The 26,069-nt window shown below is 44.3% G+C and overlaps 1 protein-coding gene across 3 annotated transcripts in view; it reads right to left on the reverse strand.

The window, feature by feature from the left end:
- The window catches only part of PTPRJ (protein tyrosine phosphatase receptor type J), a 109,181-nt gene that overhangs the window by 24,795 nt on the left and 58,317 nt on the right, over positions 1-26,069 (reverse strand). The window contains exons 4-11 of one of the 3 annotated variants that reach the window (XM_024748723.1): positions 25,212-25,394; positions 21,979-22,173; positions 20,044-20,271; positions 16,783-17,049; positions 13,942-14,190; positions 7,210-7,467; positions 6,184-6,462; positions 3,416-3,706 (exon numbers count right to left, since the gene is read on the reverse strand). In XM_024748723.1, coding sequence (XP_024604491.1) covers positions 3,416-3,706; positions 6,184-6,462; positions 7,210-7,467; positions 13,942-14,190; positions 16,783-17,049; positions 20,044-20,271; positions 21,979-22,173; positions 25,212-25,394 — 1,950 coding nt within the window. Of the gene's footprint in view, positions 1-3,415; positions 3,707-6,183; positions 6,463-7,209; positions 7,468-13,941; positions 14,191-16,782; positions 17,050-20,043; positions 20,272-21,936; positions 22,174-25,211; positions 25,395-26,069 lie in introns of all 3 variants that reach the window. The other 2 variants (XM_024748722.1, XM_024748724.1) reach the window with 2 other exon arrangements.

Consider the following 26,069-nt stretch of genomic DNA (forward strand, 5'->3'; position numbering starts at 1 on the left):
CTTGGGAGCTGAAAGCAGACATCTGCCGGCACATGGACTTGGCCCCAGGACTGGCTGGTCAGAGCACAATGATGAAGCAGATAGTTACCCAGAAGGAAGGAAAGATGACATGGAGAGAACATACTTTCTCCTGACACCTGGCTGCATGCCGGCTCTGCACCCTTCACACCGAAGTCCTTGTTTTTTGCTGGGGTAGGTTTAAAACTCTGCCTAGAGAAATCCAACTGACCCTCTTCCCGGAAACCAGAAAAGCCCACACAGGAACATTCCGTGAGTGGCATTCATGATCTTGTGCCTCGCCTTTCCCAAGCTAAGCTTGTGAAGCCACTCTCTAAATGAACACGAAAGGAAGGAAAAGGTGAATTCAAGATGATCTCTCTCTACACTCTCTCTACCTAAATTGGTCTCCCACATACAGTTTGAGTATTTCTGTTATTATAACCAAGATGCAGGGAGACTGAGAAAACTGAACTCCAAAAAAAAAAAAAGACCATAACACAATTTTCCAAATGTATGCTGTCCAATATGGCAGCCACTAACCACATGTACCCACTGAGCGCTTGAAAGGTGACAGGCCCAAGTTTGGACATAAAGTATCTCATTAATAACTCACTTTATACAAATTACATGTTGGAATGATAACATTTTTAATATCCTGAGTTAAATAAAATGTGATCAAAACTCAGATCAAAACTCATTTCAGCTCCTCCTCTTTTTTTTTCCTGGCCATGCCAGCCAGCTTATGGGATCTTAGTTCCCCGACCAGGGATCGAACCCGGGCCCCCAGAAGTGAAAGCACAGAGTTCTAACCACTGAACCACCAGGGAATTTCCAGCTGCTCCTTTTTACAGTTTCTTAATGGGGCTCCTAGAAAAGCTTTTATTATACAGGAGGCTCACATGATTTTCTATTGGAAGGCACAGCTCTAAACCATCCTTCAGCAACCTCTCAAGTAACTGACCGCAGTGGCCACTTGGAGGCGCTGTCCATCGTCTAAGTGTCAGCTGCCTCAACAGACACTTCCTAGCACCAGCTCCCACTCCGTCCACAGCTCTATGCCTTTTAGCGGGCCAGCAAGGAGTCCCCAGCTCCCTGCCCCAAGACAGCTCCACCCACCTCAAAGCCTGGAAATCCTTTCCTTCTCACTGCTTATCTCAGTCCTATACTAGAGGGACCTTGCCGGCCACGCTCACCATAGTGTCCCTCACCCAGGCACACAGTAAGCAACCAACCAGTGTTGGCTAAAAGACCATCGCTCCAACTCTCCCCGGTTTACCCATCCCACCAGCACTTCCTGCCTTCTCAGAGAAAATGCAGCTCCACTTTTATGTTAAATAAAAAAGTATCAAAGTTGTACATTTAAAAAGCTTGCTAAATTTGTACATAAAAATGCATCTGAGGAAAGGGAGCTACAGATTAAAAAGTGAGAGGATCCCTGGACTAAATGCTGAGTGGTCACTACCTAACCCTACCACGCACTGCTCAGCTTCGGAAACAACTAACTCTAACAAGCTCCTTCCCTTCACTAGGTACTGTGCTCAGCCCTGGAGATACCGGATCAGATATGGTTTATGTTCCTCAGTGGCTTATACCCACTGAGATGACATCATAGAACAGAGAACTACAAAAAAGTACCCAACAAGGTTCACTGTTTCTATTACACTGCAGAGTGCTGCAGAAACACAAAGGATTGTGACCCAGGGCCACCCTATATAGCTGTGTACTACACGACTCCAAGGAGTCCCACGTGCACAGCAGACTACATGAATGGTGTCCCATGGAACTATGCAGTACACAACCTGACTAGCCATACATGGCAGCTCTGAAGTGATCTTCCACCTACACCACCTCATCTAATTTGTATTAACAGTCCTGGAAGGTAGGTATTATTTCCCCTTTTTTACAACTAAGAAAAACAAGGCTCAGAGAGGTTAAGCAGCTTTTCTGAGATCACACAGCTGGTAAAAGGTAGACTTTACAATCAAACCCAGGTCTGCCTAAGTCCAAGGCTCTGTCAGTAGAATCCCTCAGCCATTTTCCAAGTCAGTGTCCCTGAAGTAAGAAGCCTTTTCTTCTTACTATTTCAACCACCAATTCTTTAGAAATTGTTTGGAAACATTCTGATACCCTAAAGGAAATAGTATATCCAGGATTCAAAAAGCACAAAGCAAAACCAACTCCACCAGGTTGACCTAAGACATAATTTTGGCAAAGACACAGAGAGCGAAAGACAGATAAAAATGGAACAAAGAATGAATATAACAAAACAGATACAGACTCATAGATAAAGAAAACAAACTGGTGGTTACCAGTGGGGAGAGGGGAGGGGGGAGGGGCAAGACAGGGGTAGGGGTTAAGAGGTACAAACTACTATGTATGAAATAAATAAGTGACAAAGATATACTGTACAGCACAGGGAATACCGCCAATATCGTATAATAACTTTAAATGCAGTATATCTATAAAAATCATGAATCACTATGTTGTACACCTGAAACTAATATAATATTGTAAATCAACCATATCTCAATTTAAAAAAAAAAGCAAAGAAGCAATTTTTTCCAAGTTCAAAATAAAAGGTGGTCATGAAAAGATTAACTAGGGGGATCTCTTGTGAATGATCCCATTTCCCAAAACAGCTGGAGAGCTTATTAATACAGATTCTAGGGAAATATGAATCTTGACTGAATATCTATCTGATAATAGTAAAAAAGAAAAAAAAGGATTGTTGGGAGTGCCCTGGTGGCCTAGAAGTTAGGATTCCGGGCTTTCACTCCTGTGGCCCAGGTTCAATCACTGGTCAGGGAACTGAGATCTTGCAAGCCATGCAGCATGGCCAAAAAAAAAAAGTATTGTTAAATTTTTAAGGGTAATGTCAATAGTAATGTGGTTATGTTTGAAAGAAAGGGAAAAGGAGTCCCTGTCTTGCAGCAATACATACTGAAAAACTTACAAATAGAACTATAGAATAACCAGGACTGGTCTCAAAGAAGTCCAATAAGGGAGGAGGGGATATAAACGAAAAAGATTGGTCAAATGCTCACAAATGTTCAACTGAGTGACGATGGGTACGTGGATCCCATTATACTGTCCTTTGCTTTTGTGTATATTTGAACATTTTAGGGGAACTTACTTAAAAGAAAAGGTGGCAACAAATTATTCTGTAAAACGAAGGAAACTTTTGGAATGTAAAATATTCCCTCTCACTAGATTTCTATAGATTATACAGATTCTATAGAATATATAGACTAGATTTCTGTAGAATTGGGTTAACAGTCCGTGCCAACAAAAACAAATATTTTTGGATTAATTTTTTTTAGAAACAGGTTTCTAGGCCACACTTGCAGAGCCTCTGGGTCAGCTTTCCAAGGTGACCACAATGTCACCTGGCCACCCTGCCCTCCCTGAAGCCCACCTGTGATGCCAGTGAGGCAGGTGTTTTGGGTGGGCGATGCCATCTTGTTACAGGACCGGGCAGTGACGGTGATGTTGTACAAGGTAGAAAAATTCAAATATGTGACTTCTGTCCTGTACTCAGAGCCGTTCTCCGAGGAGCAGCTCTCCAGGTTCGTCATATTCTCCCAGTCTCCGTGGCTGACCTCCAGCTCGAAGCCTGTGTTGATGCCGAAAGGGCAGGCCCACTTGAGGACCAAGGTTGGCTCTTTGGGGACCACTTCACAGTGGAAGGAGGTTACTGGTGCAGGGTCTGCAAGGCAAGAACAGCACATCATGAGATTCTTGGACTTTTTTTTTTTTTGCGGTACTCGGGCCTCTCACTGTTGTGGCCTCTCCCGTTGCGGAGCACAGGCTCCGGACGTGCAGGCTCAGCGGCCATGGCTCACGGGCCCAGCCGCTCCACGGCATGTGGGATCTTCCCCGACCAGGGGACGAACCCGCGTCCCCTGCATCGGCAGGCGGACTCTCAACCGCCGCGCCACCAGGGAAGCCCAATTCTTGGACTTTTGCCTTTGCAAATACTGAAACTTGGGGAGCAGGAGGTTCCTGGCCCGTTGGTGATAAGGAGACAGCCATGGAGCATGACAGAAGAGGCAGAGGCTGACCTTGAATAGGGCCTTACTGAACTGTGTGACCTTGGGTCAGTCCCCCAACTGTTCTGAGCCTCGACTGCAGGGCTGTCTCAGGATTAAATGAAACAGTGGCTGTCAGGGTCCAGGCTGGAAGAGCACAGGGCTCCATGAGAGGTAGCGACAATACAGTGGAGGCGGTAGCAACTTCTTCGCCTGCGGCACCTCATTTTGGGGCCCACTTGATAATCCTTCTGGAAGAGGCAGGGTTAATATTGTCCTACTTTGCAGAGGAATCAACTGAGGCTTAGAGAGATTAAGCAATTTGCTAAAGATGACATGGCTGGTCAGTGGCGAAGCCAAAACTGGATCTCAGGTTTTCTAAATCCAAGTCCAGCGTGTTTTCTACACATACAACAGGCTAAATAATCAATGGTAAACGGTATCGGTTTCTTCATCTCTAAAACGTGGTGTTATTTGTCTCTACCTATCTGAGGGCCAATAGCGTTTTATTCAGGGCCAACAAAAAACTGATGTAAATGGGAAACTCTGTATTTATGTACCGGGGGTGGGAGGAGTATTACCATTACTTCAATGTTGCAGTGTTTTAAAGCAGGAGAAGATTCTAAAGAGTCACCTAGTGCAACGCCCACATTCTCCACCTGAGGCCTGGAAAGGTAACCTGCCCAATGCATACCTACTCCCACTGTTCCTGTTCCACCCATCCCCACTCATAAAGGCTCATAGATATCCTTCTTTTGCTACAGGCTACAATAATTGTAGCTAAGATAAACATTAGCAATGGAAGCCACCCAAATACCAAAGATCAGAGTCTAGACCTGGTGAATGAAGCCTGAGTTAGCAGAAGGGACTCAAAGCTGCAGGGATCCCTTTAGCCACTCCATGTGAAAACTCAGAGGTCATCAAGGTTCCAGCTCCTACACTACCAGGGAGGCTGATCCGATGAGACCCCTGTTCCCCTTCCAAATCAGCCTAAACACATTTGAATGGCTTGGTCTAAGGAAGGGAGGAAGCAGGTGCAAAGAGGGTAGGGAGTAGGGTGCTACACAGACACAGAGGTGATAAAGGCCCCACGATCGGGTTTCCCTGGTGGCGCAGTGGTTGAGAGTCCGCCTGCCGATGCAGGGGACACGGGTTCGTGCCCCGGTCCGGGAAGATCCCACGTGCCGCGGAGCGGCTGGGCCCGTGAGCCATGGCCACGGAGCCTGTGCTCCGCAACAGGAGAGGCCACAACAGTGAGAGGCCCGCGTACCGCAAAAAACAACAAACAAACAAACAAAAAAAATAAAGGCCCCACGATCAAAACTGTCAGCAGAAGTACTCACAGTCGTCCACAAAACATTCCCCGATTACTCTCTGAAAGTTCCCTCAGTTAAACACAGGGCTCTTCTTCCCTTTAAAAGATCACACCTTTTGCATCGAAACATTCAGGATCAAGAAAGGCAAAAAAGCTGAGCATCCATTTTAACAATATCCTTTCCGTCTTCTTCAGCGTAAAAGCCAAACTATGAACTACAGGCCCGGACGTCATCCATGCCCTGGCCCATCACCTCTTGCATCTTGGGCCTCAACTCCTCCCCCTCCCCCTCTTGCTCCCATGGATCCACCTCTGCCACCCTGACCTCCTGCTCTTTCTTCAATACAGCAGGCACGCTCCAGGCTCAGCACCCCAGCACTGGCTGCCCCTCTGCCTGTAATGCTCTACGTCCCAACATTCACATGGCCTGTTTTACACCCTTCAAGTCTTTGCTCAAAAGTCACCTTTTCAATGAAGCCTTCCCAAGATAAACATCTCATTTCCCCCATCCTTGTTTATTCCCCCCTCCTTAGTAATCATCAACTAATAACCTACTTATCTTGTTTATTATGTCTTCCCTACCAGGATAAAAGTTCCAGAAAGGCAGGGACTTGTCTGTGTCCTTTAACAGTGCCTGGCATATAGTAAATGCTCAATACATATCTGTTGAATGAATAAATGATGCGGGCAGCAAGATAGCGCTAATAGGATGCTCAGAGAGTTTGGGTTCTGTTATCACACACCACACAAAAGCTAATCAAATAGAGTTTATTTCAAGAACCTGTGTGCAAGGCCAGCATCACACAAGAAGGAGTCCAAGAGGCACGTGGGACTACTCACCTGTACAGAATGACTGCCAGCCAGGTGCCAGTGACTCGGTGACATTCCCCACCTGTGTGAAGATCTCTACAGTGTATGAGGAGCCAGGTGTTAACTCGGTGACTGTAGCGTAGGTGATGCCGATGCCTGTGACTATTTGTGTGGCCTTGCTGGCATTTCCATCCTGCTCCATAAGAAGGCGGTAGGTGTACCTGAAAGAGGCTTCATCAAAGTTCTGCCAGTTTAAGGTTGCTGCTGTGGTGTTGGTCCTTATTTCAATGTTGGACACATTGCTGGGCCCTTAGTTTTTTTAAAAAAAAAAAAAGCACGGATTAGCTTGAACCATTTTATTATTTGCATGTAAAAATAGCCAGAAAATTAATTAAATTTAATTTAATAAAAATAGCCTGGCTCCCTTAGGGAAAGAATAAATTAAGCTAATGTTTGCTGGACTCGAAAGATGGAACGCTTCCCAAAAAAGACATTCAGAAAATAATTATACAGATTAAATCTCAAAAGAATGAAAGTTTTTCAGGCTTCTTTTAATAATTTATCTGAAATATATTTTCAAGATGTAATTTCTATCTGTTTTTGAAATATGATTAACGAAAGAGAAAAACATACGAAAAAGGCATTATGAACTACCATTTCTACCATATATTTAGGTCAAATATTACCAAAGTACTTCCCTCACTTTTGCATGCAAAGTGCCTCATTTGGGCTGCATCTTCCAATGCCAACATGACAGGGCGACCCTCCTCTAGTCTGTATTCCAGACTAGAGAATGAATAGTCATGTTTTCCACACTTATGGGATCCCTTTCTGCTTCAGAAGACAATTCCAAGTTCATATGGCTCAGCACCAAGTGCCCCAAGAGCACAGAAGAACGTTTGCTGAGGCCGATGTTTTCAGCTTACACAGTTTCACATTCTCCCTGGAGCCCAGAAACACGAGAGCCTCTTATTCCATCATTTAACCAATGCTTACTTCCCATCCTCCAAGTGAAAGGGAGACTACTCCCTTAGGAGGGTGTTCTAAGACACTTACGTGTGTACCGTGCAGTGGAGTTGGGTTTCCCCCTGAAATTGTTCATTTCTGGGAAGATTGTGATGTTATATAAGGTGCCCGGGATCAGGCCCCCGAGAGTGATTGCTTCATGAGAACTATTTGTCTGGTTAGAGCTGTGCTCAGACTGTATCACTACACAGTAGATGTACCCAGTAACATGGTCTGTATTCTGCCACGCCAACTGCATGTCGGTTGTGGTGACATTAACCACACGGATATCAAACACTGCACTGAGGTCTGGTCAGAGGAAAGGAAGAAAAAAGGAAGTCTATTAATGACCATATAACGTCCAGCTTTATTCCAAAGAGTCTGACAAGAGAACTTGCTCTTTGCCATCAAACCCTCAAATGAGTTCACACAGGGCAAACTCTAAAACTTCGGTGAGAAACACACACACACTCAGTTCTTTCCAGAATTTTGGCTCTTCTGTAACACAGGTGAACTTACCAGCTTATCCTATCGTTTTCTGGTCTTTTGCTTTTGTCATAGAGATGCCCCCTTCAGGGGTCTTCTGGGGTGGAAATCATGGCCAGTTTCTTGATCTGAGTTCTAGTGACCAGATGGGTGCTGTTTGTCAAGATTCATCAAACTATACATTTAGGATGTGTGTGCTTTTCAGTATGTGTACTATATCCCAATAAGTAGGTTTTTTTTAATCACTCCCTCCAAAGCAAACATCTTTCTATAACATAGACAGGCATACTGAAGAGCAAAACTGAAATAGAGCTGCCACCAAGTGGGAGCATTTGAGGCTGGAGTGACGAAGGGAAAAAGCACACATGCCCTCCACGCTCAGAGCTGGGAGTCAGAGTGATATCACCCAGAGTCCTCTGGGTTCTGTACTCGGATCATCTCATCTCTACACACTGAACCAGCTGCAATATAAACGCACAGATCCCAGAAACAACTGGATGACAGGACCTCTTTTCTGCCCTTGCTTACGAAACTTTTCTCTCTTTACCCAGTAACCAAGGTCACCTCTGAAGAGGCCAGTTGAGTAGATAGGGGACAAAAGAGGGGAACATTTTCACAGTAAAACCCTTTGTACTTTAAAAATTTTTGCACCACATGCATGTACCATCTGCTCAAAAATTAATTTTTAAGCAGGTTATCCTTAAAGGAAGGTAACTGAGAATCTTCTTTCCCTACCACTGGATTCCTGATGTTAAAGGGACTCCACAGACAGAAGGCCATGAAAGACAGCAGTTTTCCTTAAACATAAAAATAGTACAAATAATATTCCATAAAAAGGGAAGGGCTATATATACACTGTGATCTGGCTACAAAATGAAATAGTCTGCAGCCACTAAAAACATGAAAACCATAACAACTACAGGAGGGAAGTTATGATATATATGGAGTTAAAAGAAAAAGTTCAAATACAAAATAAAAGAATTCATATAATAATTACGGTGATATAAACTAAATATATGACCACGGACACAGACAGAAAAGGAATTCAGTTGGGTTAGAAGAGTGGAGTTCTTTTTGTCTCCCTGCCTTTTTGTGGTGGTAAAATACACACAACATAATATTTATCATTTTGACCATTTGTAAGCGTACAACTCAGTAGCATTAAATACATTCACAGTGTTGTGTCACCACCACCATCATCTGTACCCAAAACATTTCATCATCCCCAATACGAACTCTGTTGCCATGAAACAACAACCCTCCTTCTTCCCTCCTCCCAGCCCCTCTCTTCTACCGTCTGTCTCTGTGAACATGCCTATTCTAGGCATCTCATATAAGTGGATTCATACGGTAGTTGTCCTTCTATGTCCAGCTTTTTTCACGTAGCATAATGTTTTCAAGATTTATCCACACTCTAGCATGTCTCAGTACTTCGTTCCTTTTTATGGCTAAATAATATTCTATCATATGGATATACCACATCTTGTCTATCCATTCCTCTGTTGATGGACACTCGGTTGCCTCCACCTTTTAGCTATCGTGAGTCATGCTCCTATGAACATTGGTGCGGAGATAACTGTTCAAGGCCCTGCTTTCAATTCCTTTGGAAATATATATACATGTAGGAGTGGAATTGCTGGGTCATACGGTATTTGTTTCCCTTTTTCAAAATTGCCTTTAATGCTGCTACATTTATTCTCCCCAATAATAATGAACATTGGTCAATAATAGAATGGTAATGCCCTAAGAGTCTAGTACCTTATTACAACTCTTCTTGATTTCCATTCAACCGGACAATTACAGGCAATAGTACAAGAGATGCCTTCTCCTTATGAATAGGCTTAAATTACTTTTGCAGCTGCAACATATCAAAGTACAGTCCACACTCTGGTTAAGACCTCAGTCTTCAAAGTCAGACAGAGGCCAGTTCACTACCTTGCCACCCTGGGCCAGTTACTTAAGTTCACAGAGTCCCCATTTCCTACCCTATAAAATAGAGATGATAATAGTCCCTACCTCATGGAGCTGTGTCCAAAATGTTTAAATACAGGATGACAGCCCAGCCATTTGCAGACCCCTAGTACATTATGTTATTATTACATTAAATTCTGGCCGTTGGCAAGTCATACAATATCAAAGGGACCCCACAATGGTGATGCCTTTACCATTAGCAACATTCTCAAAAAGAAAGAAAAAAATATATGTTGATACTACGACCCTACCTCAAAAGTCTAATCTGAAATTCAGACTTGAAAAGGAATTACTGCACTTCATCTGAGGGATGCATTTTAGCAGTCCCCATATTCTGGAAGTAGATCTTCCTAGTAGCTATCAGTGCTTAACCCAACCAACAGAGTTGAAGAAACCTACACAAGGAGAATCTCAAGAGTCCAAATGACTTCACACGTGGCTCAAGGAATCAGTCTCATTTCTTTATTCCTCCCTTCTGTGGAAAAGATTTCAATTCCCTTGCAATCAAAGATCAGGGAATACTGTATGTTTTCCAAGCTTTCCCAAAAATTTCATTTCAAATTTTAAAAACAATAATGAGCAATAGTTTTCATGAAATATTTTTATCAATATCAATAGGCCTCATAGAACTAACAAAACTACTGTATCACAATGTTGTTTATGAAAGACTATAAATAATCTACCTGCCCAACAATAGGGGAGTAGTTAAATATTTATAAACTTTAGGGTTTCAGGACCCCTTTATCTTCTTAAAAATTATTAAGGCTCTCAGAGAATTTTTATTTATTTAGGTTACATTTATGTATGCTGTAATAGAAAATTTTTAATGGGGAAAATATTTAAAACATAAGAATACACAAGCATGCATTCCATTAGCCAACAGAAAAATGATCTCATCCCATGTCACAGAGCATCTAGAAAACTCCACTGTACACTCATCATGAGAGAATGAGAGCGAAGAAGCCAAATAGCATTCCCATATTATTATGGTAATAATACCTCACAGGGCTTCCCTGGCAGTTCAGTGGTTAAGAATCTGCCTCCCAGTGCAGGCGACACAGGTTCGAGCCCTGGTCCGGGAAGATCCCACATGCCACGGAGCAACTAAGCCCGTGTGCCACAACTACTGAGCCTGCGCTCTACAGCCTGAGAGCCACAACTACTGAAGCCCACGTGCCTAGAGTCCGTGCTCCGCAACAAGAGCAGCCACCGCAATGAGAAGCCCGCACACTGCAACAAAGAGTAGCCCCTGCTCACCACGACTAGAGAAAGCCCGCAAGCAGCAACAGAGACCCCACGCAGCCAAAAATAATTAATTTAAATAAATACATTCTTAAAAATAATAATACCTTACAGACCCCCTTGAAAGAATCTAGGGGACTCCCAGAGATCCCTGGACCACACTTTGAGAACCACTGATCTAACCAAGGGGTCAGCGAACTTTTTCCATATGGAACACAGAGTAAATATTTTAGGTTTTGCAGGCCACTTATTCTCTGTGGCAACTACTCATTTCTAGAACAAAAGAAGCCATAGACTATATAAAGAAATGAGCATGGTTGTGTTCCAATAAAACTTAACTCTATAAAAAAACAGGCAGTGGGCCAGATTTGGCCCACGGGCCATTTTTATCCGCTGACTCCTGATTTAGACAATGGAATGTCAGGCAGGTATTAAAATTATCCTGCAGAGAAGGAAAGAAATCATAAAGATCAGATCAGAAATAAATGAAAAAGAAATTAAGGAAACGATGGGAAAGATCAATAAAACTAAAAGCTGGTTCTTTGAGAAGATAAACAAAATTGATAAACCATTAGCCAGACTCATCAAGAAAAAAAGGGAGAAGACTCAAATCAACAGAATTAGAAATGAAAAAGGAGAAGGATCAACTGATACTGCAGAAATACAAAGGATCATGAGAGATTACTACAAGCAACTATATGCCAATAAAACGGACAACCTGGAAGAAATGGACAAATTCTTAGAAATGCACAACCTTCTGAGACTGAACCAGGAAGAAATAGAAAATATGAACAGACCAATCACAAGCACTGAAATTCAAACTGTGATTAAAAATCTTCCAATAAACAAAAGCCCAGGACCAGATGGCTTCACAGGCGAATGCCATTAAACATTTAGAGAAGAGTGAACACCTATCCTTCTCAAACTCTTCCAAAATATAGCAGAGGGAGGAACACTCCCAAACTCATTCTACGAGGCCACCATCACCCTGATACCAAAACCAGACAAGGATGTCACAATGAAAGAAAACTACAGGCCAATATCACTGATGAACACAGATGCAAAAATCCTCAACAAAATACCAGCAAACAGAATCCAACAGCACATTAAAAGGATCATACACCATGATCAAGTGGGGTTTATCATATGGTACTGGCACAAAAACAGAAATATAGAGCAATGGAAAAGGATAGAAAGCCCAGAGATAAACCCACGCAAATATGGTCGCCTTATCTTTGATAAAGGAGGCAAGAATATACAGTGGAGAAAAGACAGCCTCTTCAATAAGTGGTGCTGGGAAAACTGGACAGCTACACGTAAAAGAATGAAATTAGAACACTCCCTAACACCATACACAAAAATAAACTCAAAATGGATTAGAGACCTAAATGTAAGGCCAGACACTATCAAACTCTTAGAGGAAAACGTAGGCAGAACACTCTATGACATAAATCACAGCAAGATCCTTTTTGACCCACCTCTTAGAGAAATGGAAATAAAAACAAAAATAAATAAATGGGACCTAATGAAACTTAAAAGGTTTTACACAGACAAGGAAACCATAAACAAGGAGAGAAGACAACGCTCAGAATGGAAGAAAATATTTGCAAATGAAGCAACTGACAAAGGATTAATCTCCAAAAGTTACAAGCAGCTCATGTAGCTCAGTATCAAAAAAACAAACAACCCAATCCAAAAATGGGCAGAAGACCTGAATAGACATTTCTCCAAAGAAGATATACAGATTGCCAACAAACACATGAAAGAATGCTCAACATCATTAATCTTTAGAGAAATGCAAATCAAAACTACAATGAGATATCATCTCACACCAGTCAGAATGGCCATCACCAAAAAATCTACAAACAATAATTGCTGGAGAGGGTGTGGAGAAAAGGGAACCCTCTTGCACTGTTGGTGGGAATGTAAATTGATACAGCCACTATGGAGAACAGTATGGAGGTTCCTTAAAAAACTAAAAATGGAACTACCATACGATCCAGCAATCCCACTACTGGGCATGTACCCTGAGAAAACCATAATTCAAGAAGAGTCAGGTACCAAAATGTTCATTGCAGCTCTATGTACAATAGCCAGGACATGGAAGCAACCTAAGTGTCCATCAACAGATGAATGGATAAAGAAGATGTGGCACATATATACAATGGAATATTACTCAGCCATAAAAAGAAACAAAATTGAGTTATTTGTAGTGAGGTGGATAGACCTAGTGTCTGTCATACAGAGTGAAGTAAGTCAGAAAGAGAAAAACAAATACGGTATGCTAACACATATATATGAAATCTAAAAAAAAAAAGAAAAAAAATGGTCATGAAGAACCTAGGGGCAAGATGGGAACAACGACACAGACTTACAGAGAATGGACTTGAGGATACGGGGTGTGGGAAGGGTAACCTGGGACAAAGTGAGAGAGTGGCATGGACATATATACCCTACCAAACGTAAAACAGATAGCTAGTGGGAAACAGCCACATAGCACAGGGAGATCAGCTCAGTGCTTTGTGACCATCTAGAGGGGTGCGATAGGGAGGGTGGGAGGGAGGGAGACACAAGAGGGAAGAGATATGGGGACATATGTGTATGTATAACTGATTCACTTTGTTATAAAGCAGAAATTAACACACCATTGTAAAGCAATTATACTCCAATGAAGATGTTTAATAAAGAAAAAAAAATTATCCTGCAGAAATATTTATGCTAATAGGGAAGAATAGTCATAATAAACTTGAAATGAAAAAAAGCAGATAACACATGTACAGGATTTTAATATTTGTTAAAATATATATACACATACACACCTTTCTACACCTTAAAATTCTAAAACATCACGCATCAAAAGCTATTAGTTATTATCTCTGGTTGTTGGTTTACATGTGATTTTTCTTTTTGCTTGTCTGTATTTTATATAATGAATATGCATTGCTGTCATTATAAACTTGTTAAAAAGTTTTTCTTAGATAATTAAAAGAAAAGCAATATTTGGAAAATTTGACATTTATAAATTATACTGATTTCCCTTAAGAAACATGACTGTTTCTCAGAAAATACAACCTATTTGCTTACCAGTTGTACTGTAAACTGTTTGGGAATCCCCTTTAGTCCCATTTGGTCCTTGTGGAAATATGTCAAAACGATACTCGGTTCCAGGGGATAAGCCACCAATGACAATACTTTGTTCGGTCGTTGTTTGACGACCAACTTCATCCGGTGTGATATATATCTCAAAGGAATTAGAGTCATTGCTATTCCATGCTAAGCCAATTTCCCTTGTGCTGACACTTGTCACTCGAAAGTCAGAAACTGGACTGGGGGCTGTGGGTAGAAAGTAAATGACTAGATTAAGAATCTATTTCTCCAGAAGACAAGGGTGACTGAACCTCACAAAATATTTACAATGAGATTAAACGTACACTTGGGACACCCAACCTCTCTTTTTCTCTTTTTTGTATTATCACCTACAACACAAGCCCCTCAGAAACTCATGTTTCTAACCAACAAGAGAAAACTTGGCCACAGGAGTGCAGAAACTGGTGTTTAAGTTGTACAAAGTCATTCAAAGGAAATGAGAAGAGGCGTAAATTCTCATGGGTCAAGGGCTCAGGCACTGGAGGACCTTGGCCACTGCTGGCTGCCTATGTTGTATACATTACTTAGTCTTCCAGAGTCTCTGTTTAAGGAAGTGCAGCAGAGGCTGCTGTTGACCCCCAAAATCCATTCCCCCCTCCGTTTTCCTTAATCATACACCCCCAGATTCTTAGCAGTGTACATGGCTATTGGAAAGAAAAACTACATTTCCCAGCCTCCCTTGCTACTAGGCTAAGTTCTGGCCAATGGGATGTGAGTATAAGGACCATATGGCTCCTAAGAAGCATCCTTAAAGGATGGAGCGTTTCCTTTTATCCTTCCTCCTTCTTGTAACTGGAATGTGGGTGTGATGCCTGCAGCTCAGGCTGCCTGGCTATAGAACCAACAATGTGGCAGTGGCTGCAGCTTCCTGATGCCAGGACGGCAGCTCAGTACATTCCTGGAGCCAACAGCTACAGCCAGGGCTGCCGACAGTGACACAGTTGGGGACTCCCTGGATGGGGAGTTCTGCACCCTTAGGCTGGGAGTCATTTCTGGATCCCAGCCTAAAGCTGCACCCCACATGTTATGAGTTGAATTGTGTCCCCCCAAAATTCATATGTTGAAGTCCTAACCATCAGTACCTCAGAATCTGACTATATTTGGAGGTAGGATTTTTAAAGAGGTGATTAAGGTAAAATGAGGCCATTAAGGTGGGCCCTAATCCAATCCATTATGACTAGTATCCTTATTAGATTAGAGGGAACTATATTCAATATCCTGTGATAAACCATAATGGAAAAGAATATGAAAAAGAATATATTTATGTATAACTAAATCACTTTGCTGTACAGCAGAAATTAAACACAACATTGTAAATCAACTATACTTCAATAAAATTTTTAAAAAAAGAGAGATTAGGACACAGACATGCACAGACCAAAGGAGAATCACATGAAGACACAGGGAGAAGCCGGCCATTACAAAGCCAGGACGGGAGGTCTCAGAAGAAACCAAGCCTGAATCACCTGATCTCAGACTTCTTGCCTCCAGAACTGTGAGAGAGTCGATTTCTATTGTTTAAGCCTCCCAATGTGCCGTACTTGTTATGGCAGTCCTAGCAAACTAACGCACCAGCACTTCCAATGATTCTATAAACGCTCAGTTCCCAAGATAAGATCCTCTTCAGCTTAAAATAGCTCATGGTTTCTGTTTCTTGCAACTGAGTGGTAGCTAACCATCCCATCCTGCCTAGCATTGGGCTTCTTTTATAATGAGAGAGAAATAAACTCCTGTCTTGGATACTTGGGGAATTTGTTACTCACAATGAACCTGATCCTAACTAATAGAGAGATTAAACAGTAAAAAAAAAAAGTAACAGGTGAAGAAAAGAAAAGCAGATTTCATTTACTCCAAAGACCCAGTCAGAAGACATTTGTAAGAATGCCTAAGGTGTGCTTCTTGGAAAGCAACAGACACTCGAATAAAGTATTCCGGTGGGATGAGCCCTGGGTCCAGAGCCAGGCACCCCTGGGTCCAAGTCCCTGCCCTGCTGCTTACCAGCTCTGTGGTCTTGGGCAAACTCTTCAGCTGTGCTGAGCTATAGTCTTTTCATCTGTAAGACAGGCATCCTAACACCTACCGTGAAGACCACTACAATACATGTAAAGCTCGTGGTACGGTGCAAAACCGATATTACTATATTATTACATTACTACTCTACTGGCACACCATTATTGTTTTAATTATTGGACCGTCCTTGGAACAGAATGGTTTTTATCTGCTGCCTAACATCTTGTCTTTAAGAGACAGCTGGATCAGAAGAAAGAAAAGACAAGACATAGCTGTGTCCTATTTCCTTATAACGTCAGCATCCAAAGGACAAAGGGACATGAATAACCAGGTTCTTTTTGTTTCCATGTATCAACTTGCTCCCTGTCGCTAGCACACTAGAATCGCTGTCACCAGCACAGGCTGGAGCTGAGAGAGCCCAGCTGTCCGATCCCACCTCTGACACTCACAAGGTCTGACACCTGCCCATAGCATCTCTCTCGGCCTTGGCTTCCTCATCCATAAAATGAGGCCAGTGCCATGTCACAGATTTGTGAACATTAAATGAGACCATGCAAGGAAAGCCCGTCACGCGACGCTGGGCCTGTGGGCAGGGTCAATCAACGGTCACCATCATAAGATCACACATCCTGAAGGTGGTAAGAGTCCCTGTGGACCCACAAGGTGAGCTGTGCTTTCCTCAAGGGCAGGAACAGAATTTGTCTTGTATCTGCGCCTGGTGCATAGCAGGCAGGCAAGAAAGGTTAGCAAAGCAATGAGTGGACTCACGGGTGTACACCTGGAGAAAGCCCGGTATGCCCTCGGAACTGTTGTCAGGGAAAGGCCACACCGTGATGTTGTATAACGTGCTCGAGTTGAGTGGGGTGATGACGGCACGAGTCTCATGGACAGTGAGATTGAAGGGATCTGTCTCGCCAGCAACTTGTATCTTATAGGTATAGACAGAAGATGACTCCTTCTCATTGATTTTCCAGGTCAGGGTCAAGCCTGTGGCACTGATGTTCTCAACTTTGATGTCAAACACCTGACTGGAATCTGCAAAGACACAAGAGGAGTTAACAACCACCAGAATGGCCAAGCCAGACAGAAAGAGACAGAGAGAGGGAGAGATGCTGTCATCAAGGAACGTCATCTAATCTAAGGAACACTCTTAGCGATTCTTCCTTACTACTCTCCACCATTTAACGCAACGTACCTGAGTGTAGGGCGGTCCCAGCCAAAGTCAGGCAGCATCTTCAGTGAAGAAAACGACCTGGCCAATTGCAACTGCATAGTTACTCTACGCTCTTCTTGTGAGCTGACGCTTAGAGATGCGACAGACTCCTCAAACAACAACATGGACTCTACACATGCCCCCCTAGGTGCTGGGTGACCCCAAAAGGTCTCAAGCATGCACCCATCCAAGAATGAACACTATACTCTCTACATGATCAAGTAAAGATCACAGACTTTCACGTGAGGCAGGTCTGGGTTCCAAGGTCAGCTCTCCTTGAATAGGCAGGTGGATCTTGGGAAAATCACCGAGCTCAGTTTCCTCATCTATAAAGTCAGGATAATGATCCTATCTCAACAGAAGGTAACACAGGAGCGCTAGTTACTCACCACCTGCCCTCCCCACTCTCCCAATCCACCCTCTGTCCTTCTCCTGCCTGCTCTGTGCCCCGGGGAGGCTGAGCCCTGTACCTTGCATCACTGGTGCACGGGTGGGGGGTAGAGACTCTGCCAGGTGGCCTGGGACCAGGTTCCACCAGTGAGCGATAGGGGCACGCTACTGGGGGGCTGGAGGAGAAAGCAGCTGGGAGTCTTTCTCCTCACCGCCTCCTGCTCTGGGTCACCTGTTCTGACATAGCTGTGTCCTCCACTGCCCCAGCCCTCGCTCGGCTCCAGAAACACCATCTCCTCCCCCTTACTCTTCAGCCTTGGATGTAATTTCCTATCATGACTAGTCTCAGGCGTCTCAACAACCTCTGATGGTGTCCTTAGCTCCATCCCACCTAATTAGTCACTTGAAAAGTGCCTGGTACCATACACGTATGTGTATCTGTGTGTGTGTGTGTGTGTGTACACATGAGTATACACACACATATACATACACACACAACATAGAGAGGGTTAAGGCTATAATATAATTATTATAGTAGTATATATTATATAATATTATTATTATTTATTAAACACTAGGTCAACACCAACCAGACTTTGTGTATATCCACATGACCAAAAGCCAAAAATGCAATCACTATTACTTTAATTCCACTCAAATCACTTTAAAAAGCAGGGAACCCCAGGTCCACACTACTCCACAGGCCGCTTTTAGCAGGATGAGGCAAAAAGGCCCTCCTCTGGATGGCTCTGCCCCGGGGTGTGCGGCTTGGTGAAAGACCCAGAGACCAGATTCCAGCCCCACTCACCTCCCTGCACAAGAATCCTGTATGTAGGACAGCCCCACCACTGTCAATGGCACCCCTGGAGGAGTCCCTTCCCTCCACTCCTCCCCCAGCCAAAAATTGCCCCCAGGTGTCCTATAGCACATCCTCCCAGCCCCTCCAAAAGAGAGAGCAGCTCTCAAAACACACATATACCATCTCTCTGGGAAATGAATCAACCCCTCCAGAATCATCAGAGTCCCTGAGATGTTACCTAGTCCCAGTGCCTCTCCACTTCTGTACCTCAGCATCCATCACCTGCACTCTCACTCATGACGTCGCCTCGGCTGACACGTCCTCCGCTTCCTCTCCATTTATCCAAATCCTATCCTCCCTTCAAAGAAAGTTCAGATCCTCCCTGTAGAAGAGGCCTTCCTTTGGGATTTAATGTTAAAATCAGGCTCCAGCCTTCCCATGTCCACAGCACTTAGTGGGCATTCTAGTGCACAGTGACCATGGGCTGCCTGTCCAGCATCCAAGTCCCTCTTCCAAAAGGCATCCCAATCCCCCTTGTAGGGAGGAAGTGCCTATCACCCATGTGGAAGCTGGAGGGACAGCGGCTCCCTTCCCCAGCACAGCCATCTAGAAAGCAACAGGACACCCTCTCCACCCTAGGATCCTGAGGGAGTGTCACCAGCTCCAGCACGGACCAGCCCCCCAGAGTTCCCTGGATGCTCGACTGTTTTCTGTCCTTGGTTCTCCAGCCTCCATCCTTACTCCCTCCATTCTGTGGATCTATGACAGCCTTTCAGAACAGATATATTTTGGGGGTTGGTTTGTTTGTTTGTTTTAGTTTTTATTGGAGTGTATCTGACTTACAAATATGATGGTGGTGTTAAGCTTCTGCTGTACAGAAAAGAGACTGTCATATATAGAACAGAGATATTGTTGGATAAGATAACCCGAGTCAGTCTGTGTTGCCTGCAAGCAAGCCCCCAACAGCTGCAAGGCTACAGCATTTGTTCCTGAACCCACAGAGCCTGACCGTGTGCTTTCCCATGTATGTTTGCCTTGATTCCCCATCTATACTGCAATTCCCTGAGGGTAGGAACCATTCTTTACCCCCTCATCAGCACCAATCCAAAAAGTCTCTAAAACTGTTCAATTTACAGAGTGGGAGTGCAGACAAATTATAGGTAGAAAGCAGCAACGTGCATGTCAGCAAGTATCACAGGAAGGTCAGTATGCCTTCCAAGTTCAGGCCGAAAAAGGAAACTCATTTTCTTCTCTCAAGGGGAAAATACTTAACCAACATGGACAAAATGAATATCAAGTTACAAGAGAAAAACATTATGCCAGTTTGTCTCGTTGGCCAGTATGCAGAGCTATGAAAGAAAGAATGAGGTAGCCCCTAGCATCTGCACATGGTAGCTGTTCAAGGAAATGAGCAGCTACGTTGTAATGAGCTCAAGGAAAGAAGGGTCTTGGCCACAGAGTTAAGAAGAAACTCACTGGATCTGCTCTGTCCAAAACCTCTTCCAGAAAACTCTCTCCCGCAACAAAACTACTTATGAAGCAAGAGATAACTCAGAACCAGAATCACAGAAGACAAACTCTGTGCTAGAAAACTCTGGCTGAAGCCACTTTACAAAATTCAACATACTTGTTTTAAACTCTGTGGTGCGGGGCTGTCCTTCCACACCATTCGCTGCTCGAGGATAAACAGTGGCCTTGTACCATGTGTCAGACTTTAACCCAAAAAGCAGGACTTCCGTGGTGTCTTGGGGCAGAGAAGGGTCAGAGGACGGGGCTGCAGATTCAAGTCCGTATTTGTACCCAGGGGCAGTGGGGCTCCTGGGTGGCTGCAGAAAGCGGTCTGTGTTGCTGGCATCTGTTTCAAACACAAAAGGCAAAGACATTACCTGCGACAGAAGTGTATCTCTGTCTTCTGTCAGCGCCGGTGCCCTCCCCACCGTAAGACGACAGACACATCAGACAGTACCCACAGCTGGGACTCCACAAACACCTGTTCCCTTCCTCCCCCAGAGATACACATGCTCCTGAAAGGGCCCTGATTTGGGGGTTTGGTGAGTTTTTTTGCCTTTTCTTTTTTTTAATTGGGGTATAGTTGTTTTACAGTGTTGTGTGAGTTTCTGCTGTACTACAAAGTGAAACAGCTGTATGTATACATGTATCCCCTCCCTCTTGGACCTCCCTCCCACCCCCACCCCCATCCCACCCATCTATGTCACCACAGAGCACGGAGCTGAGTCCTCTGCGCTATACAGCAGGTTCCCACTAGCTATCTGTTTTACACATGGTAATGTAGATATGTCAATCCCAATCTCCCAATTCACCCCACCCCCTCTTCCCCTCCACCGTGTCCGCACGTTCGTTCTCTGTGAAAGGGTCCTGATTTGGGGCAGGTATTGCACTTTGCACTTTTAGCCCAGGTAGCACCGCAGATATCTGTGCTTCTCTCTCCAACTCAGCGATTTGCATCTCTCCCCAGCTTCCTTCAAGAAACCATCGTCTCCCACCCAACTCCAAACATGGATTTCCAGGACAATCTCATGATTCACACTTGGCTAAGCAGAGCCCACTCAAGGAAGTCTTTCCCTGGACCAGTCCCCTGCTGAGAGAGGGTGAAACGAGCAGAACCGCTGAACCAGGAGAAAGTTGGTAAAAAGAAAGAAGCAGGAAAGACAGACAAGAGTCACCTCCTCTCCTCCTTCAAGGCCTTGCTGCCCCTGGTGGGGAAATATACACGAGCCAAGCAGTTGCTCTTTTAGTCTAAGCTATTTCAAGTCTGATTCTGTCACCTGCCATCAAGAATCCTGACACCTACTCTGTACATCTGTTTCCTTATGTGTAAAATGGGGATTGAGTACTTGTTCTCAATTCACAGGGTTACCCCTGAAAATCCTATGAAGTCTGCAAATGACTACTCCACTGTCAATGCAGAAGACACCTGCTAGATTTGCCTGATAAGCAGCCCTTTTCTCAATGGATGCGGTTAAGTTCCTCCAGCGGGCCTACTTGGGTTAACACATCTGTTATCTATCCAACCGAAAGTTTGTTTTGTTTTGTTTTGCTTGCGGTACGCAGGCCTCTCACTGTCGTGGCCTCTCCCGTTGCGGAGCACAGGCTCCGGACGTGCAGGCTCAGCGGCCATGGCTCACGGGCCCAGCCACTCTGTGGTATGTGGGATCTTCCCAGACCGGGACACGAACCCGCGTCCCCTGCATCGGCAGGCGGACTCTCAGCCACTGTGCCACCAGGGAAGCCCCCCAACCGAAAGTTTAAGAAGCTAAAGGGCCCAGCTACTTTCCTGGATGCCAGGCTCCAAAAAGTTTCAACACTCACTGTGCTGACCTGTAGAATAAGAACATTTTCCCCTCCTTCCTCACACACTCGTGGAGGTCAAACTAAAATGTGGAGAAGACCTCTATAAATTCGAAACTCCGTACACATTATAAGAACAATTTTTCTTAACTATAAGTTACTGAAAGCCAAAACCAGCAAGGCAGATCAGAAGCCCACTTTTGTAACTCACCTAAGCTATTTTCTGTAACCAGAGGGTCACTCTGTGACTTATTTGAAAGATACAGGGTGACGTGGTTTTGAATCCCCGGCTTCAGGTCTGAAATATTGAGTGCTAAGTTTTGAGTCGACTCCTGGCTTCCTTCAAGGAACATCCGGCAGGTGTCAGTGATGTTATCATTCTTCCAGGTAAGAGCAACGTGCGTCACACCCACGAAGACAACACGAAGACCAGAAACTGGATGAGGCTCTATTTTAAAAACACACAGTGGGCACTGATGGAATAAGATACTTGTAGTCACCTTTCATTAAGAATGACTGGGGACATTGATGTTTCAATGCGACCCACTAAAAATACTTCCATTATATCAGAGTCCGGTGCAGTTCCATCATTGCACAGCAGGGAGAAAACTTATCATTATGCAGGAAAAAAAGGAGAAAAGAATAAACCTTAGGGCCATAATTTTTTAGGATCTGAACTGTTCTCCATGACAGTTAATTCCAACAGTGATCTGATACTCTTCTAAATTGCCCTTTTAAACAGCAGCATTTAATATTTGTTTTAGATATCAGGAATAAGCTGATCATTTGCTACATCTAAAGGTCTCAGTTCCAGATAATACAAATAATATTTCACAGTATCAAGACATTTCAACGAAGACCCTCTTCCCTGTATTCCAACCCCAAGGGAAATTTTCAGATTTCCGGTCTCTACTATCCCCCCTCCATTCTTTCTATCACTTTATTTGACTGGTTGTGACATAAACCAAACCATTTTGGCCAAGATGACATCCACTCCCTTCAATCTTGAGATAAGAACATGGAGATTCAGAACAGCAGGGTGACTTGCTCAAGAATGCGCACTACTTGTAGCATCAGGGAAACTAGAGCCCAGGGCTCCAGCTTTAAGCATATATTGATACAAGCACAGGCAGCACTGCAGACAGTTCCACAACCCTGCTTGAGGTGGCTGAACTCAAAGACACTGGCCTGGACGACTGCAAGGCACCATCCAGCTCTGAGGCGAGCTGGTCCATTCTGCAATTCTGTTCTTCACATCAAATGTTTTTGATGCAAAGATTTCTACATCGGGTCACAAGTTTCTTTAAAAAAGACACGTGCAGGGGCTTCCCTGGTGGCGCAGCGGTTGAGAGTCCGCCGGCCGATGCAGGGGACACGGGCTCGTGCCCCGGTCCGGGAGGATCCCGCGTGCCACGGAGCGGCTGGGCCCGTGAGCCATGGCCGCTGAGCCTGCGCGTCCGGAGCCTGTGCTCCACAACGGGAGAGGCCACAACAGTGAGAGGCCCGCATACCGCAAAAAAAAAAAAAAAGACACGCACAACACAAATAAAGCAGCCATCTCAATGATCTGGGTAACTGTTATGAACACCACTGTACCACAGTGCTCTGGAATCAGGCTGCTGGGTTCCCACTACATGATGGCTCAATAACTCTGGGAGCTCAGAAGAAACTTAACTTCTCGGCATTACCATGTCTTCCACTGTAGCCCTCAGGGTTACTGTGAGGACACCCTGATGTATTAAGGACAGCTAAGCACATGGTATGTGCTCAGTAAACGGTAGCTGATAAACACAGCCTTGACCTTGGGGGCTTTAAGGTAGAGTGAGGATCCTTGGTTCCTGGGCTGTGGGCTTCTGGCCACTTGTCCACCTCCCCTTTCCTATAGTCACCAATTCTGCATCACGTTGTCCCATCAGCATTTCTAAATTCTGCCTTCTTCTTCCTCCTTAATTCTCTTCTATCTCCTCTCTGCCCCCTCCTTCTTTTCCTCTCTCTCTCACAATACAGCAAATCTTTACTGTGGGTTTCTGTTTTCTCTAAAACTGTGCTGAGAACCTCCAGGAGGTTTTTGAAGGTACCTGTGACACTGCATCCCTGTAGCTCCTCTCTCTTCAGTTCTTTTTACTTACCGGGCAACTGGGCAAGATTTTATTTAAGGAAATAGTTTCCAAGCTTAAAACAAAAAAATGTTGAAAACCACTGGTTTAGCGTTGGCCTGCTCCGTGTGCAGAAGGCGCTGTGCCAGGCGGTCACTTCACACCATGGGCTCAGGAGGTCAGCTTTCCACAGCCTTCACCAGCCAATGAGAGCACACCCGACACAGGGTGTGATCAGAAAACCAACACAGGACCTCTTTTTTAAATTGTGTATTCTTCTCAGCTTAAAAAGAGCGTCTCATCTGTTTTTTATATTTTTGGTTCTTTTCAGCTTAAAAAAAAAAAGCTAAATTTGCAGCTGTAACAGGTGGCTCAGGATACTGACATCTAAACTAAAGAAAAATCTAAGCTTAATAAGAGTCCCTGGACTCTTATTTCATTTGAAGCACATACTCCTCTATAAAGTATATCAAACTTTCATGCCCAACGGAAGCTCCCAGGAATATAAATATAGCATCAACTTCCCTGAGGAGATTAAAAGAAGCCTAGTAATTACCAACACCATCAAGACACATTTTTCTTTTTTTTTCAATTAATTAATTAATTAATGGCTGTGTTGGGTCTTCGTTGCTGCGTGCAGGCTTTCTTTAGCTGTGGCAAGCGGGGGCTACTCTTTTTTTTTTTTTTTTTTTTTTTGCGATACGTGGGCCTCTCACTGCTGTGGCCTCTCCCGTTGTGGAGCACAGGCTCCGGACGCGCAGGCTCAGCGGCCATGGCTCACGGGCCCAGCCGCTGCCGCGGCATGTGGGATCTTCCTGGACCGGGGCACGAACCCATGTCCCCTGCATCGGCAGGCGGACCCTCAACCACTGCGCCACCAGGGAAGCCCGGGGGGCTACTCTTCGTTGCGGTGTGCGAGCTTCAGTAGTTGTGGCGTGTGGGCTCTAGAGCGCAGGCTCAGCAGTTGTGGCACACGGGCTCAGTTGCTCCGCGGCATGTGGGACCTTCCCAGACCAGGGCTCGAACCCATGTCCCCTGCCTTCGCAGGCAGATTCTTAACCACCGCGCCACCAGGGAAGCCCAAGACACATTTCTAACAGGTCTCTGTTCCCAAGTCCTAGCAGAAAAGTAAGTATTAATCAATAATAATGAAAACAACTTTAAATCAAAGAGTTGGAAGTAGCTAAAATATCCCAAAACACACAGGACCTTAATACTGAGTGATCCTGTCACCTGAACTCCTGGGCTTGAAACAATATAGAATCTTTTCTCGTCTTCCACAGTTAATGAAAATCAATCTCTTTCCAGCAGGCAACTTGAATGGGCAAGGCTCTAGGATACAGGACAAGAAGGATGGTTCATGATCATTCCTGGGAGCTACTCATCTTACCTAATGTGGTATCTCCTGAAGTCCCATTGCTTCCTGGACTTGAGTATGTGCTGTTACCACCTGTTTGATTTGCAAGACTCATCTGCCCATTTTCCATCGTACTCGTTACTCCAGCTGTGTCGTTTTTCCAGGTTAGGGTCACACTGGTTGGACTGATGGTAACGGCTTCTGTAGGACTGGGTTCTATTTTAATATTGTTTCCCAAAAAAAGGAGAGAAAAAAATTATATTTCGAAAAGAAATGTAAGAGTAGGGACTGCTCTGTATGTCTACTTTCCAGAAGTGAATTTTGCAACCGTAGAATTTCATTTCTCTTTATTTGCCTCCTGGACTTCCCTCCAACAAAATACATTTAGATTCCCATATATACATGTATGCATGTGTGTTAGTGAAACAGAAGGCTGTAAAACAAAGATAAAAATAACAGAGGGTGGCCTTGTTGGCCATGACTTGAACATGGAGCTAAATCTGTACAGAAGCTGACATAAAAGAGACCTGTGACGCAAAATAAGTCTATCTCCTGATTCTCAGAAAACGCTGCTTCTGGAGAGGCATACACAGTGCAGAAGCATATGATAACTTTTTTTCCAAACCCAGATATTAGGAGGAAGCGCCACAGTTCTCTGGCCTAAAGATGGCATAGGACAGAATGGCATAAAGAGAAAAGAGCTGGTCTTGGAATCCAGACCTGGATGTAAGGCACTGCTCTGCCCCTTAGCTGTGTGACCTGGAATCAGTCCCTTAAAACATCGCAGTCTCAGGTTCCTCTGCTGACAGCTCTTAAACACAAAGGATTATTATTAAGGCACCCTGAAATTGTAAACAAAGTCATTGGACTTGGACATTCACAAATCAGGGC

The sequence above is a fragment of the Neophocaena asiaeorientalis genome, unplaced genomic scaffold (assembly GCF_003031525.2).
Source record: "Neophocaena asiaeorientalis asiaeorientalis breed wild unplaced genomic scaffold, Neophocaena_asiaeorientalis_V1.1 scaffold43, whole genome shotgun sequence".
Taxonomy (NCBI): domain Eukaryota; kingdom Metazoa; phylum Chordata; class Mammalia; order Artiodactyla; family Phocoenidae; genus Neophocaena; species Neophocaena asiaeorientalis.